At 37.4% G+C, this 11685-nt stretch overlaps 1 protein-coding gene across 1 annotated transcript; it reads left to right on the top strand.

Annotated features, from left to right (window-relative positions):
* Positions 1 to 1430: 1430 nt before the first annotated feature.
* LOC134798964 (low-density lipoprotein receptor-related protein 1B-like) lies at positions 1431 to 9776 on the top strand. The gene is made up of 7 exons (XM_063771390.1): positions 1431 to 1443; positions 1692 to 1803; positions 4750 to 4869; positions 5398 to 5523; positions 7005 to 7198; positions 8252 to 8479; positions 9063 to 9776. The coding sequence occupies exons 1-7, from the start codon at positions 1431 to 1433 to the stop codon at positions 9320 to 9322; spliced, it is 1053 nt and encodes a 350-aa protein (XP_063627460.1). The 3' UTR covers positions 9323 to 9776.
* The last annotated feature ends 1909 nt before the right edge of the window (positions 9777 to 11685 follow it).

Raw genomic sequence — 11685 nt, 5'->3', positions numbered from 1 at the left:
AAATAAAATGACCACATTTAAATATTGTTGCTGCTCTCTACAACTACATTATTTCAATTACAGAGGTAATAAGTAAGACTCGTTTCAATAATAGAGGTAATAAGAAGAGCTAAAACAACAGATTTTTTAGCACAGTGTCAATTATAGAGGTCTTAGTTGCGATGTGGTCAATTACAGAGGCAAAATTACGAAAAGCACTAAAATCTAAATTGCAATTATAGAGGTTCCAAAATTTCAATTATAGAGGCCTTTTGGTCTCAAGGGACTGGGACCGGACCTTTGATTGCAATTATTGAGGTTTCCCATTTATCCAGGTGCCAATTAACCAGATTTCACTGTATTATGTCTATTGTCATCTAGCCTTTTAAGGCTCACGGTGATTGATCTCTCCTAGGTTACTATGTAGATTACTACCTGTCTAATTCATTTATACCTAAGTAATATGAGTATATAGACGAGTCAGAAACTTGTTTAAAATACCAGCCGACCCTTATTCAATGCAAGGTGAAATGTAGCATTTCAATGGCCCATTAAGGTATACTCACGTTAGAACGGCCCGGATCCGGGCCGGGGCGTCCGACACTTCGTTTTCTATAGGTAAATAGAAAGCATCACGTGATCACCGATCACCTGTGTTAGAAAATAAAATGTCGGACGCCTCGGCCCGGACACTGGCCGTTCTAACGTGAGACATTCTTTAAGAATACATAGATTGAAACAAGTAAATAATTATAATAGGTAGTAACTTTAATATTAGTGAAATATTTTAACACCATCATTATTTGGCATTCAGTTGATAACTGTAGTAAGTAGGTAGGTAGGTTACAAATAACCACCAATATTTCAAAGAGAATATAATCACTATACGTTTTATTTCCAATATTTTAAACAGTAGTTTTCCTTCCGTATAAATACTTGTTATAACAATATTGTATTTATTCCACATAAAGTGATTGGGACTCAGCCATTAAACACATCGACCATGTCACTCAAGTGTTTCATATTATTATTTTGCTGTAAGTTAATTTTGACATCTTAAACTTATATCAGTTAATTATATAAGGATTTAAAAGTGCTTTGAACTGTTAGTGCCACTTGCGCTATCCCACTAACCCGGGGTTTACCGGTTAAACCGTTAAAATAGTGCCAAAAAGTAAATGTTGTAAGTATCTCTTTTTGTATTAGTTGTGTAAACTGTGTGTAATTTATTTTTCGACTTATTTTATGTTTCTTTATTTGTCTGTTACCTTCCGTGATTATTCCTCACTTGATGGTCTCATCGGAAGATCAGCGCTGGAAGTCACCAGCAACATGCTGAGATGGGGCCATTTCGTGACACGTTAGTTCCACTATGTTCTTTCTATGTATGTCTATTGTCTGTGTGTTTACGAATAAAAACTATTCTATTCTATAATATTCTACTGGTAACCATGGTAACATCAGGTTTATCCGATTAACCCCGGGTTAGTGAATGGTGCAAGTGGCCTTTAGTGTTAAAATAACGATAGGTAAGTAGCGTTTTCATGACAATCCCTATCAGTAGTTGATGGGTTGTAACGCCATTTAGTGAATTTTGGTGTTACGTACCAATTACTTATTAATGTTATGTACCAGTTAAAAATACTGATCATAACGAAACTTGCCGCAATGGCTACACAATACACATCAATGTGTTGTTTTGTGTTTTGCAGTATTTTTACTTGAAGCAACGGGGCAGACGACGAATGGGTTTGAGAGTACAACCTTAGAAGTGACCACGGAGTCAACCAACGAGACAGAGGAAATAATTACGCCGTGCATCGGGTAAAGCTTACATGAGATTATTTTTATGTGTTTTACATATACAGGATGATTCATGAGACGTGAGCAGGACTAATCCTGCACACTCAGTAACTGATAATTGATCGATCACCGTCGTATTTAGGAGAAACAACAACACTTTTTCCTATTTTTTTACTTTTTGGTGAGGGCAAATTTAATTCTCAACAATCATGGTCACCCTACAGGACCTAATTAATCAACATAAAACCTCTTTAACCGTAAGGGCATTTTGATTACGAAGAAAATAAAATGTCAAACTTGAGTGAGATACGAGTTTTGAAAAGTTACCAGACCGTGATGACAGTAATGACATTCAATTTGACACAGAATATAGGTAGTTTAGTATTCTAATTTTAGGGTGACTATGCATGTCGTAAAAAAAATTAATAACTTTTTTTTCAACACGACTAGAAAATTAACGTTAACCTCACTAATACTGATACGAAACAGTTGCTTATAATTAACGATATGCGCAGTGTTAGTCCTGCTCACGTCTCCTGAATCACCCTGTATATACCTAAATGACGTCTTGGAAACAAAAAATGGAAATACATTTCTTAGCAATAAGTACAAAAAACTGTAACATTTAGTGTCAAATGTTCGAGTAGGTATCTTACCGATTATTACTCAAACTTTAAACAAATGTATATCATTGTTATCATCATACACCACCACGTGGAACACCATCAATCGGTCAAACTCCGGCCAGTTTATAATAAAAAAATATATTTGTTAGCCTATAAGGGATAAATTTACCTATGGGTATGGCGAAGTATAATAAATTACAATTATACACAAACTTTACTAACTGATAAAATTAACTGATAGACTGAATACTTAGGTACCGTAAAATGCGGTGAGTAGGGTTCGCGGGGAGAGTTGGGTTATGAATGGGGAGAGAAGGAATGTAAGGGGGGTGAGATGGGATTTTAAGGCTACTGCTACAAAAATAATGTTTTCCAATTTAAAATGGAGCTATAGTAAATACTCATAATAAAAAAAATCGATCCAAAAATCTTCCAAAATCACCTTTGTATGAAAACCCATCTCACCCCAATTACGAGGGACTACGGGGTGAGGTGGAATTTCCTGTTTATCGTCAAAGTTATGAAATGGAACTACCCAAAATAAAATAAAAACTAAAATACAAGCGTCCGGAACACTTATTTATTATATACACCATTCAGTTTGCATATGTAAAAATAAAATGTTATCGAGGTTTGAATGTCAGTTCTCAGTCTACTCTCCCCATTTTACGGTATGTAGTGGTCGCAAATAAGGATAATATCGGATCTGCATATATGCATAACCAACATTATCTAAAAACCAGGCCAATTCGAACGTACACTGATACCAGAGTCGTTTTGAAGTGGGCGAGACGCACTATAACCAGGCGTGGCTCACTCCGCGATTTCGTCGCTTTGCTACAGGTATTAGCTAAAAGTACATCCGTTCCACACCAATTTTGGTGGCTAGCCATAAGCCGCGCGTGGCGCTGTCGCCACCTAGCGGCCATATCTGTCCTGATCGTGACAGACGCGTTTTGTTAGAGAGTGAGTCTTCTGTACCTAGTACTATTATTTATTCTGTACTATAACTAAATAACATGATTCTAATATAATATCATTCTCAGTGGCGTGCACTTCATAAAGGCAAAAAGGCACTGCCTACCCTACTATAATTCCGATGTCTATCCTATTAAACTACTTAATTTAATTTATAGGTACTTGATCGTACTATCAGTAATCGATATAACTTAAAACATTCTAAAAATTAATAAGCGCTCCATCTACCGGTTAAGCTTTGTCATCAAGTCATCATCTATAATTCTACGCGACGAAGTTTACACCACGCGGCACTAGCGCCGCTACGTGCCTTGCACGGCAAAGACAGAAAACATTTCCGTCTAAATCTTTCTATGTGTGCCTCTTTGTGAGTCGTCGTTACGCGGTTACAGTGTAGTGGGCCTTCCTATAAGTACGAGCACACAATTATACAAGTAACGCACACATTTAGACGCAATAGGCAGTGTCTTTCGTACCAAACCTAAACGAATGACGCCCGAAAGTTTCCGAATAGTTCCGATGTTTACGTGACTATTTTAAAAAGTAGCATTTGCTATGGTAATTTAGTGCTAATACGAGACTATTTTTTTATTCGCTTACAGTATTTGGTTAAGTTTATTTACATTTTTTATTCGGTCGCCATTGTTTGTTTGTTTTGGTGAGTTTATGAGATAACAGTTAACAGTTGCCGGAAATTATAAAGTGCGATTAGTGAAAAAATGGATAATTTTAACTGTGAAAGTTGTGGTGGGTGTGTGCGTGTGTGCAAACTATTAAAAATGATGCGTTTTCAAAGCTTTCGTTTAGCCAAAAAAAAGAAGTAATTGAAAAGACTTGACAACAAAATGAAAACCATCAAGCAAATTTTTTTGGTGAGTTAGTAGCTCTCATTTTTTAGGGTTCCGTACCCAAAGGGTAAAACGGGACTCTATTACTAAGACTTTGCTGTCCGTCCGTCCGTCTGTCATCAGGCTGTATCTCGCGAACCGTGATAGTTAATATATAGATAGATATAGATAAGACAGTTGAAATTTTCACAGATGTATTTCTGTTGCCGCTATAACAACAAACACTAAAAACAGAATAAAATGAAGATTTAAGTGGGGCTCCCATACAACAAACGTGATTTTTGACCGAAGTTAAGCAACGTCGGGCGGGGTCAGTACTTGGATGGGTGACCGTTTTTTTTTTTTTGCCTTATTTTGCATTATGGTACGGAACCCTTCGTGCGCGAGTCCGACTCGCACTTGCCCGGTTTTCTGATGTAATTTTGCCTACCCAGTCTCAAATTTCTGTGCACGCCACTGATCATTCTGATGTCAGTGTAAGTTCGAATTGGCCTGATAGATTCTTGTTTCTACAGCGACGGCGACTGGCAGTGTGAAAACGGTGACTGCATTTCTAACACAACGTTGTGCGACGGTTCGATCGACTGCACGGACGCGTCCGACGAGTTTAGGAAGACCTGCAACGGTTCAGAATCGTAAGTATCAGTCATCACAGTTATACTGTCATCCTCATTTGTGCCATTCTTAACCAAAAGGGTCAAAGAGGGGGTAAGGGTTGTCTGCAACGCCCTGGATTTGCAGATTTCCATGGGCTACAGTGATTGCTTATAATCAGCTGGGCCGTTTGCTTATTTGCCCCCGACGTGGTATAAAAAATATAGGATTTACGATATACGTTAGACCAAAGGTACGGTGCCATCTTTTCGAGCGATGGCGCCATAACTTTGGCCTTCTCTCGAATAGATGGCGATATTTTTTTGACATTGTACAAATTTAACACATATCAGTGAAAAAATAAGGATCAAAGTCAAATGGCGTTCTAAAACTGTTAATCATTTGTGTCGAAAGATGGCAGTAAATGTACTAACTACATCATTTACTTTGACAATATGCCTCTAGTCTAAATTCTCTTTGGCCGTGGCAAAATGCCGGGATAACGCGAGGAAGAAGAAGAGCATTTTTGTCAAGCAAAGTCGACGTTTAGATAATTTTCCTATTTACAGGAGACCCTTGTTCGGACTACTTCTGCACTGCATGTCCTGGTCCGAGAACCACGAGAAAGTATGCCCTCAAATCTGCCACGACGCACCTGAGTTTTGTTACTACGCTCTTATAGCTGAAAATGAAAAGTAAGGCAATTCCATTAATGTATTAACTTAATAAAAATTAGTAACAGCCGTATTCGAACAATGAGATATGTCAGTGTCAAGCAAGTGTCAAAATAGACGTTTCTTCAAACAAAAACGTCACTTTTGACACTTGTTTGACACTGACATATCCAATCCATATCGTTCCAATATCTAGTATTTGACGTATCTCATTGTTCGAATACGGCTTTAAGTAGGTACCTAGCACAATATTAGCAGGTAATGATTTACAAGTGGTTCAAACCAAAAAAATTAGTTTTTTTTCACAATATTTTACTCCACTGAAATAATCAGATATCGTAATCTTTATAGCATTTTTGGTGCAGCGGAGTGGTGTTAACGGAATTGGTATAGATAATTCCAACTGAATTGGTAAATTAAGGTTAATATTAACGTAATTAACGCTAATTAATCATTAGGGTTAAAATTGTTTATACCAATTCCGTTAACACAACTCCGCTGCACCAAAAATGCTACAAAATTTATGATGTCTGCTAATAATAACTGTAACAGCAAATTATGATACATTTTTTTCCTGGAACCATGTTAAATACGAGTAAGTACCTTCCTCTTTTCCTCGTTTTCCATTATGCGAATTACTATTAATTTATCATATTATTATCCTTAATATTTTATCACCTACTGTTCAGTTACCTAGGTATGCCAAATGTAACTATGAGGGTTTCCGCGATCGAGATTTTCACTAGATGGCAGCACCGTGACGACAATTTTTTTGACAGCTGCTGTCAAAATCCACCAATAAAAAAAACATGGTTAAACATGATTGGTGGATTATGCTAGACCTCTCGCCACGGTGCTGTGATCTAGTGAAAAACTCGATCGCGGAAACCCTCATTCGAAGATTTTCCGTAAGAGGATAGTGGACGTCCGTTTTTCCATACAAACGTAATCCTCATTTTTTTCACTGGATATAGACATTATGGAAAATATTTACCCGTGGAGCGCCCTACACAGACACGTGTGCTGGTAACTAGTATAGGAGTTCCATACTACGGTAATTCTGGGGCGCTCCAGGGGTTAATTGTAAATACAATTAATTTTTGATTATTATAAAAGTTAGGAGCGAAAACCAACACATTGCGTAGAATTTATTAGAAGCTCCTAACTCCAATAATAATTCAAAAATATCTAACAAATGGTGAGTCAGCTATAGTTAATTTACATCGAATGGCGTAAAAGTATTTTTCATAATGTTCATATTTAGAGAGGAAATGGGGACTGCGTTTGTACGGAGAAGCGGTCACGTGATTTCACTCCCTTTCGTCTTAGCGTAAAAATAACGATTTACTTAGTTTGCTTGGAATTTAAATTACTTCAACTAAGCCTTTATTCATTTGAACTACATTGTTATTATTTATATTTTTTTCCTGAATTAGAATTTCTTACTTCATTTTTTGCGTGACATGACAAATTATGAGGACGCAATTTTCGATTACTTCCAGAGGCCACGATCTATGTGTTTTGCCAGAGTATCCGGAACACGGTTCTTACAATATTATACCGACCAAGAATGAAACCTCAACTAAATTTCGTCTGAAATATGACTGCAAGGAACCGTTTGTAATAGTGGAGAAAAAAATACACGAGTGCATTGGCGGCAACTGGTATAATAATAGTGACAACCGTTATTGCTCAAGTAAGTATATACGGGTGTTATCTGTAAATCCTGTAACAGGAGCAATAAATTAAATAGTAGGCTATACTACTCAAACTGACTAACATTTGTTCAGCGACTTTTAAAAATAACTTTAAAGTTTATTCTAAGACGCAATGTATTGCAAATTTTGTTATGATTAAAGCGTGTCAAGCAACTCCAAACACTGATGTCAGCGTACATTGAAGTCAATATTTATTTTGTATGAAAAAGAGGAACTTGTTTAACAAAAGTTTTATAGTTTGAGGAGTATAATATATTTATGTTTTAATTATTTGCTCGTATTACAGGCAACACCCGGTATAAACCTCTAAAGGTGACATTCAAATGGCACCTAGCCGCAGCTGTTGCGGTGTTACTGCTGCGTCTGCTGCGGCCTTGACGTGGGCACTGTCACTTCCACTTCCCAAAATGAGTGACGGATTGAACGTTCTAACAGCACCGAACGTCACTCATTTTATTTTACAGCTCTCACGTACACGCCTTATCAGTAAAGATGACACTCCACTTCCAACGACAGCTGCACTACTGTTGCGACATTAATGTCATTCATTGTCTTGTCATTCATTTTACTATGGAAATTGACAATAACATCGACGTGTCGGAGCAGTAGTGCAGCTGCGGTCAGAAATGGAATGTTACCTTTATTTACCATTAATGCCGAAACAGTAATGTGGCTGGACAGTTGCCATCCTAATGTCACCTGCAGTTTAATTTACTGTTATCTCCCTTTCACTTGCTACTCGTGTCTTTATGAGGATCATCATCTTCCGCGCGTTATCCCGGCATTTTGCCACGGCTCATAGGAGCCTGGGGTCCGCTTGGCAACTAATCCCAAGAATTGGCGTAGGCCCTAGTTTTTACAAAAGCGACTGCCATCTGACCTTCCAACCCAGAGGGTAAACTAGGTCTTATTGTATGTCTATTGAAATACCTCACACGGCTGTTAATGACGTGTAGCAGCCCCTGCTAGCATGGGAGATGAGAGCAATGGCTCTGTACTCATCCATAAACCTATCTTTTTTATGATTACAGAGGCTTGCGAAATTAGTTCGTTCAAGAATGACAACTATACTTTTAGCTGCCCAAAGGATATAGACGGAAGTGACATATGCAAGAACTACGTGGCCATCGATACCACTGTTACTGTTAAAAAAGCGCATGAGGATCTCGAAGACCAGACAACGTACATGAAGAACGTCACTGTGGAATTATTCTGTCCCCCTAGCCAGGAAATCAACATATCTAAGGACTGTGTCGATGGTAATGATTTAAAACTCCTTCAGACAGTTGTACTAATATGTATTGCACCCATTTCTGGAGTTTCGATTGATAAGCCTGGAAGACTAATTTTAAGATTATATAGATAGGTACACAATTTAGGTTTAATTTTTTTTTACTATAGTAAGCCCCTTCTATGTTTTTTTTTATTCCTTAATTTTCATCAAGGGGAATTACATTTTTTTTGTAACATTCTGACCCTACCAGAGTCGTAAAATCGGATCACCGAAGATGATACCAAGTCCGCAAAATGCACATGATCATTGTTTTTCCAGGTTACACATACTATGGTCACCCGTGAAGGTTGTACGATACGATACGATAGTATTGAATTTTCGGTAAACAAGAGGGTTTTATGATTCTGTCTGTATACAGATGTATCAAAATTTGAATGAAATTTTTTGAATGTACAGTTTTGACTGTTGAGATATTTTTTACATAAAATAGGTTTCAAGTTTTCAACTCAATGTAGTTCGTAGCCGACCATAATAACTTCTTACCAACCGCCTTAGTTAAACAGTAGACCTATAATTTCCTGTTTATTTACATAATTGTTCCATTACAGAGGTGGACAAACGACAGCAGGTTTTTGAAAGTCCGACCATGACCAAGTTGACCCAATACGAGGCTGACTTCAACAAGTTCAAATCTAATGATACTGACAACCCTGAATTCAAAGATTTGGTAGCTAACTTCAATGTATTTGAGGAAGTGGTTCGGAAGGAGTTGAACGAGATGCACATAATGGCTGACAAATGTAATGTTTCACTAGATTTGTTATTGTCGCATCTGCAATGGAAAAAAGATAAAGGAATTGTAAATTAATATTGTGAACGGTATTTGACAATCTAGGAGGCGGTAGCAATTTTTCCACATAATTTCAAGAAAGAAAAAATGAATTATGTCGATAATGTGATACCTATAGTTGAAAAAATACAATAGAGTTGGTGGGTAGTGCCTCTGCGTCCCATGATTCAGGCAAGGGCAGCATCCGCTCGGTGTATATACGTAAAAATAAACGTCATAATACTTAATATGCTTACTAAAGAAAAAGGCGCTAAAACTGTAGATGCCGGTCCGAATCTAATTCATTTTCCGAATCTAATTCATTTTCCGAATCGAGCCGAAAGACTAGGCGCATAAAGCTTTTACACTAAAAAGATATCAGATCCCGTAGTAGGTACCAAGACTTTTACTCTGTCAGTCCTAACTTTATAAGCTCTAACTGTATAAAGCCAACATCTTGGTCAAACAGTACGGCTTGGCCGTTTCGTTGCAGTCACATAAACACTCCCTCGAAGGGCCTTGTTGTGTAAAGTAGTAACAAAGGTTTTTCAAATTCTGAAAGTGTCATAACGGGATTGTCCATATAACAGCAACGAAACGACCAAGCCGTACTGTTTGACCAAGATGTTGGCTTTATACAGTTAGAGCTTATAAAGTTAGGACTGACAGAGTAAAAGTCTTGGTACCTACTACGGGATCTGATATCTTTTTAGTGTAAAAGCTTTATGCGCCTAGTCTTGGCAACACTTTACATGAAATGTTTTTGGTGGGATTATATTGATTAAGTACATAATTATAATCGTTATGAAATACATGTGTGAAAATATTATGTGTTTTTCTTTTTATAACTTCAATTTGGATGACGGACGTAAGATAAAAACCCTCGCGACGGCCATATCTTTCGTCGCAAGTTTCGCAGGGCGCGCCATATCTTTTGTTTAGGTACTTCTAATTGACCGAAGCGAAGCGAAGGTCTACGTTTTGACTCGGGCATTTTGCTTTCGTATGTCCGGATGTTCTCCTCTACAGGTCGCAATTCTTAACCGATTCTCATGAAATTTTGTGACCAGATTCTATGACTAAATAAAATTTTTTTGTCAATCCGGTTTTTGGAAATTTTAAAAAATGGCGGAGTCTTGATACCTGGCGCCTAAACAAATAGTCGTATCGATATCATAAGAGTTTTTTCTTTTTGATATATGTTTATAGATTAAATGGCCAAAAATTCAGAAAATTTGTATCACTGGTTTCGGCGGTATTTAGATATTTAGTTTTTACTTGAGAATGAGTAGCTAAATTTCGTCAGCTTTAGTAAGAACTATCATGGCGCATTTTGCAAACGTTTGCTTTTTTGTTTGCATAGGGAGGTCCCTGGTTCCATCCCCAGTAATTGTATGCTGCTACATAACTTTTTGTATTTTTTTATACTTAAATTTCGTATCAATTGTTGTTTTTTATTTTATTTTTTTATTTTGAAAAAATGACAAAAATCGTATTTTTTATTTATCAAGCGCGGGCTAAGCGCATTCGTTTATTTTTTGCAACAGATGATGGCTTTTTGCGCTTTAAAGAAAATTTGATTCTTGAATATACGGCGCCATAACTTTGGCCTATGCTCGTCTAGATGGCGACACCATTTTATATTTAACAATTTTTACTCATATCAGTAAAAGAACATGAGTCAAAATCATATGGCGTTCTAAAAATAAAAAAAATCATTTATCCATACATATATACATTTATTGATATTTTTTTTCATTTTCATTTTAATCCTGTATCGAAAGATGGCAGTAAATTTACTGTGACTACAAAATTTAGTATGACAATAACCCTCTACTACATATAGGGACCCTGCGAGTTGGAGGGTCTGCCATCTTGTGGCCTGAATCGGAAACATGTACATTGCCAAAACAAGTTCTACCATCTACCGTTCTTGTAGGTACGTTTCCTTATGCATAGTAGGTTCTGTCATCTTGTGGGCTACATCGGAAGCATAAACGTCACATTTACGGCTCACGCCAAAAATCTGACGGCTCCTATGCTACCCCCTATAGTTCACGCACGCCCACTATAGGGACCGTGCGCGTTGGAGGGCCTGCCATCTTGTGGCCTGAATCGGAAACATATGTGCACATGTACATTGCCAAAGCAAGTGCTACCATCTACCGTTCTCGTAAGTACGTTTCCTTGTGCATAGTAGGTTCTGCCATCTCGTGGGCTACATCGGAATCATAAACTACACATCTACGCTTCGCGCCAAAGATCTGACGGCTCCTGTGCTGCCCCCTATAGTTCATGCACGTCCCCTATACACTTTATTCTCTTTAGATTAGATATTTAAATTCTTACTCGAGAATAAGTAACCAAATTTCGTCAGCTCATCTAAATTACGGTTATTCTCT

The sequence above is a fragment of the Cydia splendana genome, chromosome 17, assembly GCF_910591565.1.
Source record: "Cydia splendana chromosome 17, ilCydSple1.2, whole genome shotgun sequence".
NCBI lineage: Eukaryota > Metazoa > Arthropoda > Insecta > Lepidoptera > Tortricidae > Cydia > Cydia splendana.
The sequence above is the reverse complement of the archived record's forward strand: the minus strand, read 5'-3'. Positions and strand labels throughout refer to the sequence as shown.

Bases quoted from the DNA above. Each gene is read 5' to 3' on its own strand.
- LOC134798964 (XM_063771390.1), top strand. The intron at 4,870-5,397 runs GTAAGTATCAGT...TCCTATTTACAG, and splicing joins ACCTGCAACGGTTCAGAATC to GAGACCCTTGTTCGGACTAC. The intron at 5,524-7,004 runs GTAAGGCAATTC...GATTACTTCCAG, and splicing joins CTTATAGCTGAAAATGAAAA to AGGCCACGATCTATGTGTTT.